Genomic DNA, 25,541 nt, shown 5'->3' with positions numbered 1-25,541 from the left:
GATTTTATGATGGTATTGAGGCATGTACAACATGACTAGCCCCGGACTCTTACGCTCCTCGTGGGACAAGTTAAGACTGGATGTTGGATGGATGGATTGAGGCATGTGTAAGGGTAAATGGGCATCTAAGTGAATGGTTCATGATCAGTGTGGACATGCAAGATGGTTGTGTGATGTCCCCATGGTTGTTCAATATATACATGGATGGGGTGATGAGAGATGATAAACACATGTATTGGAGAGAAACATGGCATTGGTAATGAATGGAGATGGATGGAATATCTCAAATTTGTTGTATCCTGATGAAGCAGTATTACCGTACTTGCATATACCGGACAAGAACTTGGTAGACTAGTGCAGAGTTTTGCTGATGTCTGTGAGCATTGTGCCTTAAGTGTAAATGTAGAAAAGGGTAAAGTGATGGTTACTGAGTGAGAAGGTGACTCCCAGTGTGATGTTACAGTGAATAGAGAGAGATTAGAATTGGTGAGAGTTCAAATACCTGGGTACAGTGACAGAAGAGAGGAAAATATGCAAAACAAGTGGAAAGTACAGTAATATAAGGAAGTAAAGCAGCTGGTCCTATGAAGGCCTTGATAAGAAACAGAGGCTTGAGTGTTGCTGCTGCATGAAGCTTACATGAAGGAGTGTTAGCGCCAAGTTTAACATATGGATGTGCGACTGATGTGGGATGAAAATGAAAATTCATAAGTGACAGCAATGGAGATAAGACTGCTGAGGAATGTATGTGGAGTACAGAGAGTGGAAATGATATGAAATAATGTGATTCGTGAAAGATGAGGAGTGAGGAAGTCTGTGGACACCAGAACTGAAGAGAGTGTACTAAGATGGTATGGTCATGTGGAGAGATTGGATAACAACAGAGTGGTGAAAAAGGTATATATGAGTGAATCTGAAGGAGGGAGGAGTCGAGGTAGGCCAAGGAGAGGGTGGAGGGATATGATGGATGAGTGCGTGAGGAAGAGAGGTATGGAAGCCGGTGAGGCTAGGGGACTGACAAGAGATCGAGCTGGCTGGATGAATGTTGTGAGGAGAAGTGCATGATCAGGGATTTGGCACCCCTTTATAACATGGCAGCATCCACATTGACTCTATCGAATACGTTTATGTGAAGCTACAGAATGCGTTGAATATTACTGGCGTATCAGATAGAGTCTGGATTCTGGGGGCTTGAATGATGAGTGAATGGAAATGTGACCCATTGAACTGGGCAAAAACCCAATACACCAAAAAGCACATATTATTAACCTTGTTACTGACTAGACTTTCTGGGGTTGCCTCATTTAGATCTGGACTATCAACAGTACTGTCGACCTCTGATGATGTTTCCGAGACACCACTGTTTCGTCGGCTGGCTGCTGCACTCCCCACACCACCCAAATGAGACCTTGGCTTTTTGACTGGAGGCTTCGACACTGTGGTGGAGAGGAGGGAACCATTAACCCCTTCAATTACTTTTTCTTTTTTACCAGATGATGTTATTCAGCATAGGAGTGTACCCTGGTGGTGAAGGGGTTACTGATGATTGTATCTCACCCCTCTGGGATGAAACCTCCTAAACAGAATAAAATTGCCTGTAACATACAACACTTTTTAGTGATGAAAGTGTCAACATACTGAAATATTTACAATTATAATTAACCCTCTGAATATTATGTAATTTTTATCTCTACATTCTTGTTCCTACCAGACAATTCTGGTGGTAAGTGACGGCAACCACTGTCCACTCAATATAATTCTACCTACCGTATTTTTTCCTTCACCTTATTCTTTTTCTGTGTCTGCTCTCCTCTCTTTCTATTTTAGGTGACTCCACACTGAGTGACAATCCTAGTGATTTTCTATAATCCAGGAAACCATTTTTAACTCTTCACTAGAGGCTGGGATATCTAAAGCATGGCTCATGTCATTTGCATTACAGAATCGGAAGACAGGTAACTTCCAGTTCCAACAATTTGCTCAAGTACAGTATGAGCTAATAGGCTAGTTATTTGTGCAAATTCAGTAAAAAAAAAAAAAAAAAATCCATCCATCCATCCAGCATCCAATCCTACGTTGCCCCATGAGAAGCATAGAAGCCCGGGGCTAGGCAAGTTGGTCCTGACATTTAAGATCCATCCATCCATCATCCAATCCTACATTGCCCCAAGAGGAGTGTAGGAGCCCAGGGCTAGGCAGTTGGTCTCGACATTTAAGATAAGAGTGAAAAAAAAAAGTAAATGCAAATCTCAGTTCTTGCTCCCAATCTATTATTAATATACAAAAAGCAATGTTCCACTGTTTAACCCCTTCACTCCAGTCATAATTATTCATTCATTCGTCAACCAATCCTACGTTGCCCCATGAGGAGCGTAGAAGCCCAGCGCTAGGCAAGTTGGTCCTGACATTTAAGATGAGAGTGACCAACCTCACTCATCCCTGAGTGGCATTACGTGAGCAATAAACCCCAACCATCCCTTGGATATAAACCTTCACTGGCTCAATCTGATTGGAGCGCCGTAATTACCCACTAAATCACCAGGTGCCAAAATTTGGTTATATGGTTACCACTTAGCGTAGTAAATGGTTTCCTGGTGTACAGGAAACCATTTGGCTTGTCACTCAGTGTACAGTCACCCACAGGCAGAAGGAAGAGGAAAGAATGAAGGAAAGAAAGACAGAAGAGGGAGTGTAAAGTCACCCTTAGGCAGAAGGACAAGGAAAGAATGAAGGAAAGAAACACAGAAGAGGATGGAAGGAAAGAAGCTGAATTAAATCATCTGGTGACTGCAAGAATAAAAAATGAAAATCTGTTGTTGGACTGAAAGGTTAACACCAGAGTTGAGAATGTTATAAGAGAGTTCCTTGCAATATTCACTTTTGGGTCCCTGATGCTTGAGCGCCTGCTGGATGGCTGTGATCTTTTCCTCTCGCTCCTTCAGCCATTGTTGGTGTCGCTGTTCTTCCTCTTCTTCCTCAGCTTGCTCCCTGAGGATGTAATGAGTCAATTTTTCATTGATAAACCACATAAAATACTTTCTAAAATGCTGAAAATATATTATGCCTAGAAGCAGCTACGAGTTCATACTAATGTGTAGGAAAACTCTTCATTATTTTCTGAACTCATTCTCAGAATTGCTATACAGTACTGAACTAAATGAGAAACTGGCAGCATAAACAACACAGCCAATTATCACCTAATTCCAATGAATGCATAAGAGAGGGTATGATCCATAAACTGGTGAAAATACAAATGTACAGTGACAGAAACAAGCAACTGATAGAAAATGTCAAGGAAGTCTATCAGCAAAGAAAAAAATGCATGTATAAAAACAGTATAATTACATCCAACAATAGAAAACAAACTGCAGAAATACATGCTAAATTACAAATCTAGCTAAGTGCACAACTTCCAGTTCAGTCTAATGGCTCAACACCACAAATAAATAAAATATACATACAGTTAACCTATGGAAGTGAAGTAACACCTTTCCAGTGACAAACATATCTGCATTTGAAACCTGAACACTCCATAGGTTAAAGATTGCCATATTCCAAAGTGAATGCAGAATGGTCTCCAAAAAATCATCTCTAGCACTCACCCCTCCTCACTATAATTGGTAAACTTTACAGATCTATGTTGCAACATTTAACTAAATATATATTTGAATGGAATGACACTAGACCCCACAACACCTTTTGATGGGCCTATCATCATCATCCAATCTTACATCGCCCCATGAGGAGGTAGGAGCCAGGGTCTAGGCAAGCTGGTCCTGACATTTAAGATGAGAGTGACCAACCTCACTCATCCCTGAGTGGCATTACATGAGCAATATACCCCAACCATCCCTTGGATATAAACCTTCACCGGTTCAATCCAACTGGAGCGCCATAATTACTCACTAAATCACCAGGCGCCAAAATTTGGTTATATCGTTATCACCCAGCGTAGTAAATGGTTTCCTGGTGTACAGGAAACCATTTGGCTTGTCACTCAGTGTAGAGTTACCGACAGGCAGAAGGAAGAGGAAAGAATGAGGGAAAGAAAGACAGAAGAGGATGGAAGGAAAGAAGGATGGAGGAGAGAAAAGTGCAGACACCTGAGAGCAGCACTACATCGAGTGAGTGGATGGTGAGCGCCCCCACCTTCCACAATTGATGGAGGTGTGTAGAAGTATTTGCCCAATTAATGGTTATACCAGGTTTAAAATGAAATGACAAAGAAATGAGAGAATGGCTTTAGCACACTTGACGAGATGATACGACAGAATAATTATGTTGTGATCAAGAATAAAAGAGAGAGAGAGAGGTCGTGATCATGATGGTGATGAAGATAGCCTAAATGTGGTAAGTCAGAAAATAAACAAATAAGTCTACTGCAAAATGAAGAAACCATACTTAATGAGCTGATCCCACAGAGCATCTAGGTTGTGGTCAAGAAGTCCCGCCTCCAGCTGTTGCACCTCCTGTCTTAATCGTGTATAAGTGGCTCGCTCCTCACTCTCCAATCCTCGGAGCTCCTCAATTCTTTCTAGAATAGGGTCAGTTCTTGTTATATGTAAGGGATGTATTCCAAAGTATCACAACAATTTTCATAAACTGCTCCTGTAAACTGGAAGAGACTGGCAAAACAACTTTGTAAGATGCAATGGAACTATGACAGGAGCTTTTTATTTAATTTTCTGAAGATTTACTACCAAAAAAGGAATATAAAAAAATTCTTGAATGAGGTCTGTCTGTACATAGGCTATGTATTCTCTACTGTACATATGCCATAGCTGTGTACAGGCAGTCCTTGTAAGAATGAAGATAAGGGTTCTTAAACTTTTTCCCTGTCCGGACCCCCAGTGGACTGCTAACAATGTCCCCATACCCCTTTTGCCAGACTGTTGAAATCAACATCATCACCAGTCCCATTATGTGCCAGTATGACTTCAAAAGATGCCAACAGCTTGGTTTTACTTTATATGTGGATAACTAGTAACAGAACTGAAAGAAAATCATCAGGATATAATCCTATTTATTTCCTTGCGGAAAAATGGCAAATGATAATTTTTTTTAACTTATTCAGAGGAGAAGTCCCACACCTCCAAGAGGTATGGATACCCCCAGTTAAGAACCCCTGAACTAGGATGTGTTTTAAAACATCACAATTTCCTTCATGCAATTGGACCTGTACTGTAAGCTGTGGAAAACTGGTAAATCATCTTTACAGGAAGCATTTTTTTTCTGCAATTTACTGCGAACTTACAAGCATAAAAGAAAGCAAAAATTGGAATACAGTAAAACCTCAATATAATGGAACTTCAATAGACTGGAATTCGCTTTTATCGGACTTGAGGAGCTACCAGACTAAATTCCTATATATCAGAAAAAGTCTGATAAAGCCAGAAGCAGTCTGGACTGCCTGACCACTTCAGTTATGTTCACCACAATAAAGTACATAAAAGACATGTTTATCAGTGTACAATACAGTATTATTATATATATTATAGCATTTGATTAATGTAGTGAGGTTATAACACAGTACAGCACCGCAATGGTTGTCAAAACAGTTTAAAATCCGTTCATGCGATCCGAACTAATGTCTGATATATCGGAATATGTCCGGATTAGCAGGGGGAAGTCCGGATGTTGCTTTTATCAGAATTTTGCATTTTTTGGAATGGTTTGAGCCCCAATTAGTCCATCATAGTGAGGTCTTACTGTATATAATAAGAACTTACGGTATATGATAACATTTATCTTGAAGTGAACAGAGATCTTAAAAAAACTGCAGTTAGTTCTACATTACACAAAAAAATGGTTGATGGAGTCACAACATGAGGAGAGCTTATTTGTACAATTATATAATAAGCTTTATTCTGTACCAAAATATAATGCAACCAGTGTTGCACAAACATTACACCTTCAAGTCAATGTATAATTTTTACAAAGGTCTCAAGTTACCATATGGTATATATTTGAAAAATAAGGGTTGGTACATACTCTGTCCTCAAATATATACTGGACAACAGGAATATAAACCAGTGTTGTCTCATGAGCAGTTCTTATGAGAGCAAATGAGACACCTGCTGCTTGTGAACCTGGCTCTGGTCACCCCTGTTACAGACTGCAAATTATCCATTTTACAGTACAGAACTTCATCTCTCCCAACTCACGTTTGCTGAGCATCTTGGTGACAATCTCTCCTGGAGTTTCATTGCCACCATCTCCTTTTTCACGTTTTCTCTTAGGTGTGTCGACACGTTCCAGCAGCTTAGCATATTGTAAGGCACAGTTTTTGGTGGAGTACCAGTCATGTGGTCTGCCCGTCTCATTTGTCAGCATCTTGATATTTCGCCTCACAGCAACCCTGTTCAAAGTCACACACTACTGTAGGCAGCATTAGCTAAATCAAAGACCTTTTTATGGGGCCCCTGAAAATACTGAACTGAAAATACTGAAGAGATCCTCAACTTCAAACAGTCATTCTCTTCCTTGCTTGCTGGTCACCATATCCATTTACATGAGCTATGGTACTGTACATTACAGATGCTAAATACCACTCCTTTTTCTCTACTCCATGACTAGAATTCTGCTTACATGACAACATTGTACAGATGCCACTTTCTCATCCACTGTAGCTACTTGGGCACTGATCTTTAATGAATGAAAATTACTTGCCTAAAACCTTTAGGAAAATGTGAGTTCAGATTACTTCCATTTAGGCTATTACTGTAGTTCATTATAAACAATTTTCTACTTCATCAACTAACTATATTCAACCAGACTACAAGACATCTCCACCAAGCTGGTTGTAACAAGGATACTGCTAAGTAGCCACTGTACTGATAAAACTAATGGAGACTGTTTCCACCCCTTCACAATAAGATATTTTTCCCTAAGTTGAAAAATATCATCTATCACCAAATCCATTACTGCTCTAACATGTGCATACATACTTGCAGCTATGCTAGTCAGTCTAGACTTAAATACATAAAGCATGAATGACTAGAGCCTCACTCACACAGCATTATTCATTCATTCACTCATTGCCAGACGCCATGTATCCCAAACGGGGTGGCCAAGGGCTATGGGTTAATTGTTTTACAGGGAGGGGCACTAATCCTCCACCAACCCCACTTAAACCCCAACCACTGTTTCAGATTTAAACACTCCAACTGGAGCACCCTAACCCACTAGACTACCAAGCATATACAGTATTTGTTGGCTATCTACCGGTAGTTATCATCTAACATTGGAAATGGTTTCCCAGGCTACAGGCAACCATTTCGCTTGTCATTCACTAGTAAAACAAATGGGGAGGGGGGAGGACATCACTATATCAAAATGGTTATGGACAGTTTCCTTTGAAGAACAGTGCTTCAGTGCCAAAAGGCTTATTACCAAAGAAGAAACAACTCACCAGTTCTGGTCACCACTTCTCATCACCGCTGAGGCAAGACATAACTGCTCACGGGTGGTCCATGTGTCTACCTGGTACTGCTTCAGCTTCAGACCTGGAAGGAAATCATTTCAATATACAAGCAGTCCTCGTTTAAAGTTTATTTCATATTAAGGTGTTGATGAATTAACACCAATTGTTCAAGTTCCTTGTGTGTCATTTTCCTTCAGAAGGTAGGTCTGCAAGAAAATAGCTCAAACTGCAGCATCACTGCAGTCTTCTTTTATCCCTGATCTATTAAAACTAACAGTGGGTCCTGTCAACATTCCCTTCCAATAGGATAGTAGGAAATACTGCGTGAAAGTTGTCTTACTTTAATAAAAATAAGAAAAGCACAGAAAACAACCATGGAGAAACATGAATCGTTATGGTATTTCTGCTACTTATGCTAAACAGCATGTTTACCAAAAAAAATAAATACCCTGATCGAAAAGTACGATATTACCTACAAAATCCATGCAGCAGGCCGCTCTGAAAATAATTTCATAGTTCATACTCCGAGATCCTTCCAATATCACACACCCTTTGCAGACACAAATATAAAAATTGTGTGCAAATGTTTCATCAGATGAACTAAAGCTTCACTGGAAGCAATTTTATTCATCTGCCACCTAATATGCCAATAACAAAAACAAATCCATATACTCACGCTCCTCTAGTGACGCTGCCATGTTTACAAATAGATCCGTCCTTGCGCATGTCGTCAGTATGATCTTACTCCGGCGAACACCACAGAAGATCCGGATTTGTCTTGATTTTCAATGCCGTGAATTGTTTAAATGGAATTTTTGAACTTGGAACCATTAGTAAACAAAGACAGATATAGTTCATCCTTTGGACCCAGAATTGTGTATATATATATATATAGAGAGAGAGAGAGAGAGAGATACCCATCATCCAATCCTACGCCGCCCCGTGAGAAGCGTTGGAGCCCGGGGCTAGGAAAGTTGATCCTGACATTTAAGATGAGAGTGACCAGCCTCACTCATCCACGAGTGGCGTTACGTGAGCAATAAACCTCAACCGTCCTTTGGCTATAAATCTGCAGAGGCTCAATCCGGTTGGAGTGCCTGAATTACCCACTAAACCACCAGGCCCCGTAATTTGGTTATATGGTTACCCCCCAGCGTAGTAAATGGTTTTCTGGTGTACAGAAAACCATTTGGCTTGTCACTCAGTGTAGAGCCACCCATAGGCAGAGAGAACAGAAACGAAAGAATGAAAGAAAGACGAGAGGGAGTGTAAAGTCACCCGCAGGCAGAAGAAGGAGGAAAGAATGAAGGCAAGAATGACAGAAGAGGAAGGAAAGATGAGAGGAAAGGGCAGACACCCAAAGCAACACTACATCGAGTGAGTGGATGGTGAGCGCCCCCACCTACCACATAAATATATACATTTTTTTGGGGGGGAGGGGGAGGGAGCCAAGGAGGGGCTGAAAAATGATCTTGGTAGGTATGAAATTATTTGTTCATTTCCTAAAGCGAAAACATCGATCCCGCTTCGGGAGAATCACAGCTTTTATTTGGGTTTCTTTAAGGGCGTATTTTCGTGTTTCGTCAGCATCTGCAGCACCTAGGAAAACGAATGTCTAAAACCAGGTTTTAGACAGGGTGGGACCCAGAGGGAAGCAGATCCTGGGTCAGTCAGTGTCAGTGTGCATGACTTTTTTTTTTTCTTTTACCCTGAGGTGAAATTTTGCTTTGTGATAGTACCCTACTAGGTTTTACGCGGGATATGAGATCCCCCAGGCCCACCCCCCTTGGAGAAGTGTGTTCAGGGGAGGGGGGCCGGGTGATCTGGTTGTCCACGCTGGTATGCACGACCATTATTTTACCTAGGAAGACGAAATTGTTCACACATTGGTAGCCCTTCACTCTATAGGCTTTAGGCTGGGTAGACTCTCCTGCCCCCACGGAGGAGGCGACCCTCGGAGGGGTACTTCCAGTTTTCTTTTTTCTTTTTTTTTCTTTTTTTCTTTTTTTTTTTTTTAACCAAACAAAACATTTACCACAGTGGGTTTTAAGCAGACTGGGATCCCAGAAGGCCCCCTCCTTGCTGGGTGGGGAGGGGGGGCGTGAAGGCTCTCGGGGGTCCATTGAACACTAACATTCATTCTTTTTTTTTTTTTTACCTAGGGCTACGAGAGGTCACACAGTGTTACACCTGCACCCAGACAAGGTTTTAGGCAGGGTGGAACCCCCGAGGGCGATCCCCAACGCGACCGCTGTCCTTTTGGAGTATTTTACTGTGGAGTGGGGCTGCACAGTCTTGCTCTTATTTTCGTCAGTCTGAGGGAAGGCGAATCACTAGATTCTGACTATAATAAAGCAGCCTACAAGTAGGTCTAGTTTATATTGTGACCCTGTCTTACTCAAAGTTGCTAGGTATTAAATACTTGCTCTTATGGTCCCACAAAAGCCTAAACTTGGGATTCCCCCTCCTAAAAGTTAAAATCGTCTGGTGGTAGCAATAATACAATATTATACACGTCATCAGAATGAAGGGAGTTAGACTGAAGAAAATCGTCTGATGGCTACAAGAATATAATAAAAAAAACTAGACGACTAGCTTGGTTATTTTCACTTACCGGAGATTTCCGTCCTTTTGCAGCATATATCCAGTAGATCAGCGTCAGAATAAGACAATACTACGACCCTGCATGCATTTCACAGCACACTGTGACTAACACCATATTTAAGCATTAATCTCTTACTGCATCTCAGCATTCAAGATAGGGCGATGGATATTTAGGTCATTTTAAAGTGTAGTAGTGATGTGAGGGTAATAAATACATCTAATCCGTCCAGTTCGAATAGGCCATCCTAAGGTGAATAAAGTAGTCTGAAGAGAGCAAGAATAAAATGTAAAGAGACGTCAATAAGGTGAAGGCTTTTATAATGGGGATTAAAAAAAAAGAAAGAAAGAAAGAGAAAAATAAAACATGTAGCCACTCAAAATGGAACCTTCAGTATTTATAACTCGCATGATTAGATCAATCAAAAGCCATAACTGAACTCTCTCTCTCTCTCTCTCTCTCTCTCTCTCTCTCTCTCTCTCTCTCCTAATATACCTTACATGGGTCAGCCTTTGCCTACCCCCACTCCCGTCCCCAGCTGCTGCTACTGATAATGTAAAACAGGTGTATCAACTGTGAACGAGGCTCTCGGACCAACATCAATCACTTTGTCTAGCGTTTTAAAATGGGGCGTAGGAAGAAGTAACGATACTTTTTTGTCGGTTGTAGAGCATGTACTAAGATATCAAAGCCATCTATGCTCTCCTTTCACTATTTATGGTAATTTTAATTTGGTGAGGGGGCTGACCCCTTAAAAAATCAGGGCTGGAACACTGTATATAGTGGAAGACCTTTAAATAACCAGACGAACTCACCTGGGAAGTATCATTCAAATCCATGAATTAGCTTAGGAAGAGTTGAAGCAGGCACACACACACACACACACACACACACACACACACACACACACACACACACACACACACACACACAAAGGTATACGTGTACACAGAACAGGCGAAACTTGGAATGTGACATCCGTAGACTTTCAGGCAGCAAAATTTCTTAAGCGAATTTATGGCGATCGAAAGTTAGGTTAGGTCACTTTGGGCAGGGTTTGGTCTGATTAGGTAATTTTTGGTTGGGTTGGGTTCAGTTCGACTAGATATAGACGGATTAGGTTAGATTGCTTTAGAATACGTCGGTTTTGATAGGTTTTTGGGTTGGGTTTTATTTGGTTGGGTTAGGCTGGGATAAGTTCGGTTGGATTAGGTCATTTTAGGCTTGACTGGGTTGGGTTAGGTCGGATATGGTATGGTTAAGTGAGACTGGGTAGGATTAAGTAGGGTTAGATGCGGTTAGGCTACTATGACAGAGTAACAAACACAATACAGGAAAGGGAGGGATGGGTGGACAGTATCTATTTAGATTTCAAGAAAGCTTTCGACACAGTACCACACCAAAGACTTTTATGGAAACTGTACCATCAAGGAGGAATTCGAGGCAAACTGTTTTGTTGGATGCAAGACTTTCTCATAAAAAGAGAAATGAGGACAGTACTAAGAGGAAACTACTCATCATGGAAAGAAGTGACTAGTGGAGTACCACAGGGTTCGGTGCTGGCACCAATCATGTTTTTAGTGTACATAAATGATATAAACAGTAACACTGGAAATGAGAGCTATCTGAATATGTTTGCAGATGATGCAAAAATACAAAGGAAAATTACTAGCACAGACTCTTGTAGGGAGCTACAAGAAGAATTAAATAAACTTCATGAATGGAGTAGTACATGGCAAATGGAATTCAATGTGGACAAGTGTCATGTAATCAAGTTTGGTAAAAGTGGAAAAAGACCTGATTGGGATTATAAGTTAGGAAATAAAACCCTATACACATCAGAAAGAGAGAAAGACCTAGGTGTGATTATCAATAACAGACTATCTCCGGCTGACCACATCAGCGAGAAGGTACGGAACATGTATACACTGCTTGCAAATATGAGAATAGCATTCACATACATAAATGAAGACATGCTAAGAAGGCTAATAACATCATTCATTAGACCAACCCTGGAATATGCATCAGTAGTCTGGAGTCCTCATCTCAAAAAGTATATAGACAAGATTGAAAAAGTTCAAAGGGCCGCTACAAGATGGATACCAAGCTTAAGGGACCTAAGCTACGAAGAAAGACTAAATAAACTGAATCTTCCAACACTACAGGAGAGAAGGAAAAGAGGTGACATGATAATGCTATATAAGTGCATCTCGGGAAAGGAGAAAATAGACATAAATGATAACATATGGAGAAGCATCAGCAAGAGGACACTGCAAAAAACTGCATAAGAAGAGACGTGATAAAGACGTAAGGAAATTCAGTTTCCCAAACAGAGCAATTGATTAATGGAATGCACTACCGAATGAAATAGTGTGTGCCAAAACAATTCACAAATTTAAGGATATGTACGATAAATATGGTTTAAGACACGGGACAGTACGAGCTTGACTCATTCCTGTAAAGATACAATTAGGTAAGAACAATTAGGTAAGAACACACACACACACACACACACACACACACACACACACACACACAGGGTTCGGTGCTGGCACCAATCATGTTTCTAGTGTACATAAATGATATAAACAGTAACACTGGAAATGACAGCTATCTGAATATGTTTGCAGATGATGCAAAAATACAAAGGAGAATTACTAGCACAGACTCTTGTAGGGAGCTACAAGAAGAATTAAATAAACTTCATGAATGGAGTAGTACATGGCAAATGGAATTCAATGTGGACAAGTGTCATGTAATCAAGTTTGGTAAAAGTGGAAAAAGACCTGATTGGGATTATAAGTTAGGAAATAAAACCCTATACACATCAGAAAGAGAGAAAGACCTAGGTGTGATTATCAATAACAGACTATCTCCGGCTGACCACATCAGCGAGAAGGTACGGAACATGTATACACTGCTTGCAAATATGAGAATAGCATTCACATACATAAATGAAGACATGCTAAGAAGGATAATAACATCATTCATTAGACCAACCCTGGAATATGCATCAATAGTCTGGAGTCCTCATCTCAAAAAGTATATAGACAAGATTGAAAAAGTTCAAAGGGCTGCTACAAGATGGATACCAAGCTTAAGGGACCTAAGCTACGAAGAAAGACTAAATAAACTGAATCTACCAACACTACAGGAGAGAAGGAAAAGAGGTGACATGATAATGCTATATAAGTGCATATCAGGAAAGGAGAAAATAGACATAAATGATAACATATGGAGAAGCATCAGCAAGAGGACACTGCAAAAAACTGCATAAGAAGAGAAGTGATAAAGACGTAAGGAAATTCAGTTTCCCAAACAGAGCAATTGATCAATGGAATGCACTACCGAATGAAATAGTGTGTGCCAAAACAATTCACAAATTTAAGGATATGTACGATAAATATGGTTTAAGACACGGGACAATACGAGCTTGACTCATTCCTGTAAAGATACAATTAGGTAAGAACAATTAGGTAAGAACACACACACACACACACACACACACACACTGACCCAATCCTGCGATATGTATGCGGATCTGAAACACAAAATAACTACATCTTCATACAAGAAGCTAGTATCTCAGTGCAAAGGCCACATGATCGCAATAGTGCCACATGTGAAGGGATGATATCCCAGGATACACATAGTAGTCGTTGTGGTAGTATTAGTATGTAGCAACAACAGCAGCAGTAGTTGTTTCATCAGTAGCAGTAGTTAGGGGATGGGAGTCCATTCTACAACATGTAGTAAGATAGCAAAGCAATATCTGCCCTCCTGCCCCTACTTTGTATCCTATATAAGTTTTGGAGGGGGACTGACCACCCTAAAAATAATGGTGGAAACTTTTGTATAACTGGAGACATTATCAAGGAACCAGACGAAATGACATGAGAAGTTTCGGTGAAATCCATGAGCTCACCTTCCCCTGTTTCTGATCTTTTTCTCATTTTGGGAAGGAGGACTGACCCTCAAGAACCAATGGGGGACCACTCTTCCTAAATATCTCATCACGGATGAAAGTTCATTGTACAACATAATATACTATGATATCAAAGCCATATCTGCCCTCATGTCACTATTTCTGAAAATTTTTAATTTAGTGAGAGAGCTGACCCCCTAAAAATGTTTGGAAAATTGTATATAGTGGAAAACCTTCGGAGTAACCAGACGAACTTTCCTGTGAAGTTTCATTCAGATCCATCAAACAGCCTAGGAGGAGTTAAGTCAGAATACACAGACAGACAGATACACACACAGACAGGCTGAATATTGCACAACGGTATAAAGCGAGTTGTCAAAAATTATACCATCTGGCATCCTCTCTTTATTCTGTCTGATTATTTCTTCATTTGACATAATCACACAATTTATATTAAAATTAGGACTACTTTTTTTACTTGCCCGCGAAGATTACCTGAACTTGAGCATCGTCTTCGGATGACATTTAGGATTTAAGGTCAAACTTTTTCGTCGCCTGCGTGAGGATGATAAAGCACGACTGGGGCCGTAGTAATGACTTTGTTATAATACTTCATATCATAATAATAATAATAGTAATAATAATAATAATGATAATAATAATAATAATAATAATAATAATAATAATAAAAACAATAATAATAATATCAGGCAGGCAAGTATAATCACCCTCTCAAGTCCCGTACAAGTTTGTGGCGAACTGATTTTAGCGGGGAAATTGGGTAGCCTATAAATAAGAGTCTTCCAGTGAGATAACGCCAGGCTGTAGAAGGGTGTGTGAGGCTAGACAACTTTGCCATGTTGGCTCTACATTCACCGAACCCCATAAAAACTGTTATGTAAGTGGCACTGAGTAAAACAACGGTAATAAGTAGAGTGACGGAAGTAGTAGTAGCAGTAGTAGTAGTAGTATCTGCTATTGACAAATTGCAATATTACATTCAGGCCAGCTGCAAGAAAACTATGGACATCTGAAAGAACTCGTCTCAGTCAGTGCGCTGACGAGGCCTATATATATTTTTTTCCAGGGCAGTAGTGTTTGTGGCGGTACAGGTCCGGGCCGCCCCTCCAACAGGATTTCCAGCTTTCCGAGTGGGCTTAGGGGGACAGGAGGTGGTGTTAGCTGATGCTGTTGGAGCTGTGGCAACACAACACCTGACAGGCTGTCATCTAATGCTGTTCACTGCAACTCCTCAAAGCACCACTCTTGCAAACATACTCAAGTATGTGCTGTAGTGCTGGGTCTGTTGTGTGTATTTTTGTTGTTGTCATAATGCTGCTGTCAGTGCTGTGAAGTTGGTGGTGTTGTGTGTTTCTGCTGTTGTCATGATCCTGCTGTCGGTGCTGTGGTGTTGGTGATGTTACGTATTTCTTGTTATGGTGCTGCTGCCGGTGCTGTGGTGTTGGTGGTGTGTTTCTGTAGCTGTTGTGGTGCCTCTGTAGGTGCTATGGAGATGTATGGTGGTGTAAATGTAAAATACCGTGTGCTATGCAACGAGCAAGCACCCACGGTCAGGGACCATGTGGATTTGTTCCTGTTGTCTCTTGCACAGTTACAATACTGTGTTCATTTCGTTTTAACCTCCTAAACTTGATGTCATCTTCTAAATTATGCTCTTACTATTGCTAGACAGTTTAAGTCAGTGCTGGAGAAATGATTCGTAGTGAAGAGGTTAACGAAGGCACTATCTAACATTATCATTTCTAAGTCTCTCTTAAACTTAATAAAAATATCAAGAAACGGCATGAGTAAAAGCTAAATATCATCATATTGCTGTATAGTGTTTGACGAACCTTTGATTTCTGTGTATCCTACAAATAATATACAGTATAATAATGAAGCAGATGCACAGTTTCTCTCTGTGCATTCAGAGAAATCCTAGAAACGTAATCCTGCGATATGTATGGCGATTTCGTTGAAATCCATGTGCTCACTTTCCATTACTTCTAATCGTTATTATTTTGGGTAGGGAGGCTGACACCCTTAAGATTCACTGGGAGGGGGGGGGATAATGCTCCCCAAATATCGCATTACGGATAAGAGTCCACTATGCAAAATGTACTAAATACAACATATACTAAAATATCAGTCATATCTGGCTCTTTGCCCTTTGAATCAGGGTAACATATCTTCTAATTCATTCTTGCCAACGTCCGATGATATTATTTAATTTAGAGAAAAAAAAATGATAATGAAGGTGTTAATGAAAACTGTAATATAACCTCTGCTGTCTGAGAAGGCTCTCATAAGCGGAAATAATCTAATAAATAGGTCCCTGGGCGGAATATGATTCTAATAAGAAGTATCGTGTCTTCTTGTGGTGTATACAGGCCTATGTGGGACGCAGGACTGGGAGTGGCCATGGCGACTATTGATGAGACCCTTCTGTCACCTCTTAATATTGCCACTCCACCAACTACCCTCCCCTGCCAGGCCCTCATCCTCCTCCATGCCTCCGTTTCCACAGCTTTCCACAATTCTGCAAGACCTGCTGCCTTTACATCCACACCTACCAGTGCCTCCACTTCCACAACTTTCCACAATTCTACAATACCCGGTGCTTCCACTACAATGACAACTTTCCACAGTCAAGCAAATATCACTCGCATTTACACCCCCGTGCAGTCCATTTATAACTCTACAGCGTCGGATACTGAGATCAGACGGATCTTGAACGCTACTGATTTATATAGGTAAGTCGTTTTTTTTTTTTTAGTACTGAACAAAAGCACAGCTTGGATTTTCAAAAAAACTGAACATTGAAGAACTGGAGCACAGTTAATCTTTCATTCATTTATTCATTCATTCATTCATTCATTCACTCATCCATCATCCAGGCAGTCATCAATCAGATGTTCTGCTTGTTATCCATCTGTTAATCTACCATCAAGTCATCCATCCATCAAATAACCTTTCTTTTCATCCAACCATCCACTCACCCACCCACCCACCCACCCATCCATCCAACCATCAATCCATGCATCTATCCACACACCCTCCCAACCATCCATTCATTCATCTTTTCTTCATTCATCTTTTCTCCTCCTTCTCTTCCTCGTTCTCCTCTTCCTCTTCTTCCTCCTCTTCCGTATCCTCCTCTTCCGTATTCTGCTCCTTTTCCGTATCCTCCTCCTCGTCCTCCTTCCTCTTTCTTTGTTTCTTCGTCTTCTTTACCGAATAACATGCACGAAGATACTGAGGTGTGGTGCTGAATAAATCGGTAAGGAGGTGTTACGGAATTGACTTTTTACCACCAGTGTGTTGGAGGTGTTGACGCTGGTGCCAGAGACAAGGGTGGTGGTAGTGGGCGGAGAGGAACAAGCGGGAGGGGACCCAGAAGCCGCCCTACTACGCCCACAGCTCAGAGATTCACCACACGCCCTGTACCTCCACCCACATCCACACTACAGCACTGGTAACACACACACACACACACACACACACACACACACACACACACACACACACACACACACACCACACACACACACACACAAGCAACTTCTCACCCAAACGCATATACACTAACTTTCCCTCACCTTCTTTTGTTGTATAAGTACTCTGTACACCTTTACAACAATAATATTCAATCAATCAATCAACATTCTCTCTCTCTCTCTCTTTCTCTCTCTCCAGAGGGTGCCTGTGTGAAAGAGGGGTGCCTCAAGATAAGCATCTACGGGAGGTGCCAATACTGCCTAGCTGGAGGGGCTGGAGTGGTGTTGAAGGGTGGATTTCACCCAACCTACGGCATCACTCAGCATATCCCATTTTTTGCAGGTCAGAATCCGTTTCTCGTTATCATATGCATAAATTACTTACCCGGTAGTCGTATTTATAACTGTCTTCTTATTACTTATTGCCTTCGTCTTTGTCATCACCACCACCACCATCATCATCATCGTGATCGTCTTCGTCGCATATCCTCATCACCATCTTCAGTTTTATTAACATCATCATCATCATCATCATCGTCGTCGTCGCTGTCATCATCACCATCATTATTAATATCTTAATTAGCCGTTTGGGGGAGTAAGAGAATTCAAAAAGTATCCTCATCCATTTTTACAACAATGAGGTCTTTTCTTTAGCGATTGACTCTTGTCAGAAATTATACTATTTTTCTTTCCCCTTTTTTTAGATAATGTTTATCTTGTTTGTAAACTATTTGGTAGTTTCATCAGTGACCAGAAATATAAACAATCGCGTACACAAAACTCATGTATTTTTCACTTAAATGTCCACTTTACTTTGTTCCCGAATGTACATACCTGTCAACACTGTAGCGTCTTTTGATTTGTCGGCTTTGCTAGAGATGAAGAGCTTGAGCGGACATGAGCTGCGTGTTGTTGCCAAGGAGCTGTACCCGTACGTGTGTTTTGAGAAGCGTTCACCTCTCCCACCTCAGAGCCAGGAGAGTCATTCCACTTTCCTCACGCCCTGCGACTCACTGGACTTCCGTATCCTGAACACGGCTGCTACTCGACTCAACTTCACGTGCGTGACTGCTTGCTTCTGCGGACTTTTTAATTTATTATTATTATTATTATTGTTATTATTATTATTATTGTTATTATTATTATTATTATTATTATTACTACTACTACTACTACTACTACTACTATTATTATTATTATTATTATTATTACTACTACTACTACTACTACCACTACTACTACCACTACTACTACCACTACTATTATTATTATTATTATTGGTTACAGAGGTAGGAAATGAATGGTTACATCTTTCCTGGAAGATAACACTATTTTAGTGTTCGCAAAAGCACACTGGCTGGCCTCACACAAGCACTCCCAGACAGCCGCCTTCCTGTAGCAGAAGGCGCCTTGCCAGGGTCGGAACAGGGTCCTTCCACATGGCGAGGTGCAGGGAACATAGAGGAAGATGGGCCGTGTATAACAGATAATGTATGAGTAATAGTCTTAGCCCGGACTTTGACTACGTGGTTAATGTGGTCGAGTTCCTCGCCAGGAAGTCTTGTGCATGGCCAGCTACCGGGCCTTGTCTCCGCGTGACTCCTTTAGTAGTACCTCCCCGGACGATGATAACCACCCACCTACTACTTTTTTTGGTGGGCTAATGAGCACTACACCTTGCCCAAGGGTGACTCGGGACTATGCAAGGCAGGGGCTCCCATCTTACTTGAGCCGAATACATGCCCCGGCCGCATACCCCATTTACAGTTCGTAGCTTCTATGAACCTGGAGAAGGCATATGACGCAGATGAGAGAGAGAGAGAGAGAGAGAGAGAGAGAGAGAGAGAGAGAGAGAGAGAGAGAGAGGCTTCGTAGTGCGCGTTACAAATGCATGGGGCAGGAGGAAAGATTTAAGTGCAGGCAAGATGTTTTACTAAAGGTATAAGGCATGTGCGAAGGTGGGAAGGGAAGAAGGTGAATGGTTTGCAGTAAAGATGGGGTTGTCTCAGGCATGTGAAATGTCTCCATGGCTGTTCAGTCTGTTTATGGACGGGCTGGTGTGAGAGGTAGATATAAATAACATAAAGAAGAAGGGCAAGTTAATGGGATGCAGGGAGAGCGACCACAGTATGCTCAGGGTTCTAACAACACGAAAACCCAAATGAACTGGCAATGTCTGCAGGTACAAGGTCCGTGGTCCACTCGATGGGAAGTGGGGGACACGTGTGGGAAGGCGATGGAACGGCATGGTGGGCGAACTGCGACGTGGAGAGGCGGACATGTCGCTGAGACTCTTCTGGTCCGCTCACAGGAAAATGGTCATCGATTTCACTCGACCCTACATCTTTGAGCCCTTCGTCTTGGTCACTCGTCGCCCTGGTCCCCTTCCGCAGCATCTTGCCTTAGTTCGACCTTTCTCTGGTTAGTGGGAATCTGATTACACACACACACACGCACACACACACACACACACACACACACACACACACACACACACACACACACACACACACACGCACATTGTCCTTACCATCACCACTACTACTACTACTACTACTGCTGCTGCTGCTGCTGCTGCTGCTACTACTACTACTACGACTACGACTACTACTACTACTACCACAACCACCACTACTAACACTAATGCTAATACCAGTACTAATGCCAATACTAATACTGCCACCACTACTATTACTACGATCACCACCACCATCGCTACTATTATTACACTATAAAATAAGGAAACAGAAATAATACCATACACTAACCTACCAATCCTAGTGGCTTAACCCTCTCCCTCCGCCCACACGTGGCAGGTGGGGTGTGGGCGGCGGTGGTGGTAGGGACAACAGCTGCGGGTGTGGCGATGTGGGCGGTGGAGAGGCTGTGGGCGGGGGTGGGCGGGGAGGGTGGGCGTAAAAAGGGTTTTCTTAAGACATTACTGTCGGCCTGGGCTATGGTTCTTCAGGACCCGCCCACCCCATGCCCAGCACATACACCGGCTAAGGTATGTGTGAATGTATGTATGTATATGTCCTTCTATTTATCTATCAGTCTACAGTGTATATATTTTTCTAACTATCTATCTGCTTGTCTATCTATCTGTCTCTCTATCTATCTATCTACACATGTAGGCATGTATGTACTGTGTATGTGTATTATTCAAGTATGTATGTATGTATGTATGTATCTCTCTATCTGTCAGTCTAGTTATGTAACTATCTATGCATGCGTGAATGTGCGTATGTATTGCATTCATATGTATTATTCAAATATGTATGTATGTACGGATGTATGTGTGTAAATAAGGATGCGTTTAGGACCGTAGGAATGGTTTTCATTAGGAAAATATATTTGAGTCAAAATACTGAGAAGGGAGGTAGGAGGGGAGGTGAAATAAACCGGATTAGTGGTAGGAGGAACAAATAAATACATGATAGAAGATGTTAGAGCAAACTGACGATAGTTAGAGGCTTGGAAATGATCTTTTTGCACCTTGAGTTGCAACTGGCCGATAGTTAGAGGGAGGAAATGATCAAATTGTAAGGTCAACTGCAAGTCGTGTCAGGATGTCGATGGGTTATAATTGATCATGTTGCACGCTCAGTTACAGGTGGTTGTTGTTCTACGTGGTGCTACAAAAAATAAAGTTCCCAATAATGATGTTGCTTGGTTGATTGCAGATCGTGTCAGAACAGTGTTGCAAATAATCAGTTTTCCCATAATGATGTTGCACGGTCAATTACAGGTGGTGTCAGTGTGGTGGTGGATGTTCTGCGTGCTGATGGTGGCCATGTATCGCAGTTCCCTCATCTCTCACCTCACCGTCCCCCTCACCCCTGCGCCCCTCAACACCTTGGAGGAGGTACGGGCGGTGACTGGGGCGACGTGGGGACTGGAGGGCGGCTACGGGGTGGGCTGGGACTGGTTCAAGTATAACATAAACTCGGAGGTGAAGCAAATGTTTGACGCCATGGAGGTGGGTGCAAGGAAACCGGTGTGTGGCTGATATTTGCTGTTCTCTCTCTCTCTCTCTCTCTCTCTCTCTCTCTCTCTCTCTCTCGTTATGCACTGTAAACATCGCTTGTGATACAGTGTACTTGACAACTGAATACTTATGGGAAATGCTTGTAAACATCCAGAAGGAAAAAAAAAAAATGCCTTCAAATACGGTAATACGGAACATAATATCTTTTGGTGATCGGTATAGTCCAGTCCACAGTATGTCTAATTGTTATACTCCTTTTACTCTAACGGCCTAAAAATCCCATATCTCAATCTTGATGACTTGTGTAAATTGATAGGCACTAAATTATGATGCTAGTCACAAACTGTTATGGACAGTATGAAGAGTGGCTGCACTGTCACTTTCAGCCACAGAACTATGTGAAGTAAGTTGCAAAAGGACGAAAATCTAGGTCAAGTGAGAGTAAAAAGAGTATAGTTGGAAGATCGATGCTCAGACTACTGTCTTGCTCTGTTGAGGTTGTGGCAAAGGGAATGAAAAGGAAATGGCGTAATGACCCGATAATCCTGAATGTGAGCCTGTGGACATGACTAATAAATGGCCACGGGATATACTGATGATAATACTAAGATGATGATGACGACGATGACGATGATGATGATGATACTAATAATACAACTGACAGGTAACGCCACGGAAGGAGCAGCTAGCCAAGGTGTTATCGGGTTCGCATGCTTTCTTTACTTGGAAATACTACATCCAGACGGTGATTTCAGTCCACTACACCGACACCCAGGGCTCCACTCGCCTCCACATCGGCACCCAGGAACTGATACTTGGGCAGAGTGGATGGGGAATTAGGTGAGGGCATATGATTTTATCACTTTAGTTGAATTAGCCATTTGCAAGTTTTGGGTTACGAGTTGAAAACATCGACATTGATAATTTCTGTACTATTAGCATCAATCACATTAAGAGCTGAAAAATATCATGTGAAAATAGTTTTGACATAATACTGAGTACTTGCTGAGCAACGGTATGCAACCATTTGCTGTAAATAAGGAAAGTAGCAAGCAATTTCTCAAATACTGTGAAAAGATGGGCGGCTTTCGATGTCGCACTTTCCTTCTTTATGGCAAAACGGAAACATAAGGTTGTTCAGCCAGTACTCGGTATTGTCAATGAGATTTTAACACGATATTTTTCTATTTCAAACGGGATTTGTGTCAATACTACGAAAATTGTCAATGTCCATATTTTCAACTTCTTTGTAGCCCCAAACTAGCAAAAGGCTAATTCAGTCGCCTGGTGGTGGCAAGAACAACACTAAATGGACTTAGTTATCACTATTTTGTTACGTAGGTTATGACAAGAGAATACATCGACGATCCTACATTCTGTTCACATTGACTAGGTGTAAAATGACCGTCCCTCCATCTTGAATGCTGAACTGTACCAGAGATTAATGCATTTCATTTGAGCGCAAAATCCAGTTTCCTGCTATTTCATTTTGACGCCAGTATACTATTTCATTTGGGCGCAAACATATCGTTACATACCAAACCTAACCTAAACCAATCTAACCTAATTTAATTTAGATTAGATTAGGTTAGGTTAGGATAGGATAGGATAGGATAGGTTAGGTTAGGTTCGGTTAGGTTAGAATAGGTAAATTTAGGTTAGGCTAGGTTAAGTTAGGTTAGATAATTTAGTTTAGCTTAAGTTAGGTTAAGTTAGAGTAGTTTAGGTTAGGTTTGGTTAGTGACGATATGTTGGCGCCCAAATGAAATGGTATACTGGCGTCCAAATTAAACAGCAGCAAATTGGATTTTGCGCCCAGACTAGATGCAGCCGATGCTAGTCACGAAGGGGTGCTATGGATAGGTTGTCTAGCCGCGGCACAGTATTTTCTGCCATTGAGCTGCGGGAAATAGCCGCAAAAGGACAAAAATCTCCGCCCGGTTAAAATGAATGAACTGTATTCTCCTTAAGCATCTACTGAGCCTGGTTTCATCATCCAGGGTAATTAAATCGTCTCATGGTAGCGAGAAATTAGAATAAACCACATCAGCGCTCCTACAGTTCAGTCAATAACTTGGCGGAGATTTTCGTCCTTTTTGGAGCATATATCCCGTGGCTCAGTGTCAAAATAAGATAATGCTGCGGCTCCACGTCTTTTCCTCGACACTTTTTTTTCTCATGATTAGTGCCATAATCGATTGGCCGGTAGCTCAGTGGCAGAATAAAACAATATTATGGTTCAGCAGCCGTTCCATGGAAATTCTTCGAGACTAGCATCATATTCTGCTGCCAATCTCTTGTTACAGGTCGGCATTCAAGATAGACAAAAGCCAGTTTTGCGCCGAGAACAGAATAGATACCTATCCTTAGACAGAGCGGATGGGGTGTTGTGAAAGGACTAGTTTTCCCACTTTAATATCTTACGTGGGTCATAACAAGAAAACGCTCCGAGTCATACATACCCTCCTTATCAGCTGCCAGGGATTCCCTAACGTTCATGAAGTTATTATCCCTTCTGTCTTGTTTTTATTCTAACTTAGCGATGACTACGAACTTGCACGTGGTGGCGCCGTGCAGCTTAGGCGTCCACTCGTGAGCTAAACCTCCTGATATTTCGTGCACCTTGCCCCTTGAAGGACACTGGTCCGACCCTAGTGAGTTGGTCTCCCACAAGAGAGCGCCGGAGTCCTACACGACGTATGTACGGTACTCCATTATTCCTGTAAGATGACCTCCCAGAAACATTTGCTTACCTGTGGTCAACGGGTCTACACCAGGATTAAGCAAAAACAACAGCTCTAACATCGCCCAAAATTTCCATATCTCCATGATATATGTTGAAATGTAACTGAAGATGAGTACAAACATATGGTGCTAGTCACAAAGACGTGCTTTGGAATGGTTGTGAAGCCGTAGCATTGTCTGTGTCTGTCACGGGGCGAAATGAATAAAATGGAAATGGACAAACACAGACCGAGTTGCATCTACCTGTTAGTCTGTGTCTGTTTATCTCCCTTATATTTATATATGTCTGTATATCTATCATTCTATCTATCTATTTATTTATCTGTCTTGCTACATGTCTCTTTATCACTCACTGAATCAATCCATCAATCATTCAATCAATCAGATCTGTCTTTTTGCTCCCCAGGAAGAACGCCCCGTTCCTGAAGCCCTTAGACTGGGTTATAGGAACTCTGACTGAAGCCGGACTCATAGACTTCTGGCTGGATGAACTCTTTAGAGCCTCACTGGCCGAGAGCAGGAGGAGGAAGGAAGAAGAAGGGTGGGAGGGTGAGGAGCAATCGGCATCGGTGAGAGAGAGAGAGAGAGAGAGAGAGAGAGAGGAAAAAGATAAGGGATTTCGTAGTAGGCAGGATGTTTTCAAGCCAGGGGAGGGTGAGCAGCAGAGGGCATCGGCGAGTTTAAGAGAGAGAGAGAGAGAGAGAGAGAGAGAGAGAGAGAGAGAGAGAGAGAGAGAGAGAGAGAGAGAGAGAGAGAGAGACGAAAAAGATAAGGGATTTCGTAGTAGGCAGGATGTTTTCAAGCCAGGGGAGGGTGAGCAGCAGACGGCATCGGCGAGTTTAAGAGAGAGAGAGAGAGAGAGAGAGAGAGAGAGAGAGAGAGAGAGAGAGAGAGAGAGAGAGAGAGAGAGAGGAGACGAGACTAGATGAGAAGATGGGATAAATGAGATAAAAGTAGTCTTCCTTTGTCGGCAGGAAAAAGTAAGGAGGAGCGGTGAGGTGCTCGGGATGCACCACTTACAGACGGCCTTTTATCTCCTGTTGGTGGGGTTGTGCATCGCCTTCTTCGCCTTCGTCGGGGAGAGAGTCATCGTCAGTGTTATGTAGTCGCACATACGCATATTAAGAAACACAAACACAGACGTACATTTGCTTACTCATAAAACACACACACACACACACACACACACACACACGCTCACAAAACACACACACACACACACACACACACGCTCACAAATCACACACACACGCTCACAAATCACACACACACACACTCACAAATCACACACACACACACACACACATAAAGCACACACATAAAACACACACACACACACAGTGAGAGAGAGAGAGAGAGAG

General features: G+C 41.9%; 2 protein-coding genes across 2 annotated transcripts in view; one reads left to right on the top strand and one right to left on the bottom strand.

Moving 5' to 3' along the window:
• Brd8 (Bromodomain containing 8) overlaps positions 1-8,130 on the bottom strand; it is a 33,246-nt gene extending 25,116 nt beyond the window's left edge. The window contains exons 1-6 of the mRNA XM_080280791.1: positions 8,100-8,130; positions 7,412-7,505; positions 6,165-6,358; positions 4,402-4,534; positions 2,879-2,988; positions 1,270-1,436 (exon numbers count right to left, since the gene is read on the bottom strand). Of these exons, the coding sequence (XP_080136917.1) occupies positions 1,270-1,436; positions 2,879-2,988; positions 4,402-4,534; positions 6,165-6,358; positions 7,412-7,505; positions 8,100-8,121 (720 nt within the window). The 5' untranslated portion in view covers positions 8,122-8,130. The remainder of the gene's footprint in view (positions 1-1,269; positions 1,437-2,878; positions 2,989-4,401; positions 4,535-6,164; positions 6,359-7,411; positions 7,506-8,099) is intronic.
• A 10,195-nt stretch (positions 8,131-18,325) lies between these two features.
• On the top strand, positions 18,326-25,286 carry LOC145410676 (glutamate receptor ionotropic, kainate 2-like). Its single transcript, XM_080280790.1, has 7 exons — positions 18,326-18,507; positions 19,630-19,868; positions 20,264-20,454; positions 21,196-21,426; positions 22,100-22,275; positions 24,587-24,749; positions 25,155-25,286. The coding sequence occupies exons 1-7, from the start codon at positions 18,326-18,328 to the stop codon at positions 25,284-25,286; spliced, it is 1,314 nt and encodes a 437-aa protein (XP_080136916.1).
• The last annotated feature ends 255 nt before the right edge of the window (positions 25,287-25,541 follow it).

The sequence above is a fragment of the Coenobita brevimanus genome, chromosome 86 (assembly GCF_032717465.1).
Source record: "Coenobita brevimanus isolate Jiangsu-jjx chromosome 86, ASM3271746v2, whole genome shotgun sequence".
Lineage (NCBI taxonomy): Eukaryota > Metazoa > Arthropoda > Malacostraca > Decapoda > Coenobitidae > Coenobita > Coenobita brevimanus.
Note: the sequence above shows the minus strand (reverse complement) of the source record. Positions and strands in the feature narration are given on the sequence as shown.

Bases quoted from the DNA above. Each gene is read 5' to 3' on its own strand.
- LOC145410676 (XM_080280790.1), top strand. From the start codon at position 18,326: ATGAAGAGCTTGAGCGGACATGAGCTGCGTGTTGTTGCCAAGGAGCTG. The intron at 19,869-20,263 runs GTTAGTGGGAAT...CACACGTGGCAG, and splicing joins CTTAGTTCGACCTTTCTCTG to GTGGGGTGTGGGCGGCGGTG. The intron at 22,276-24,586 runs GTGAGGGCATAT...TTTGCTCCCCAG, and splicing joins CAGAGTGGATGGGGAATTAG to GAAGAACGCCCCGTTCCTGA.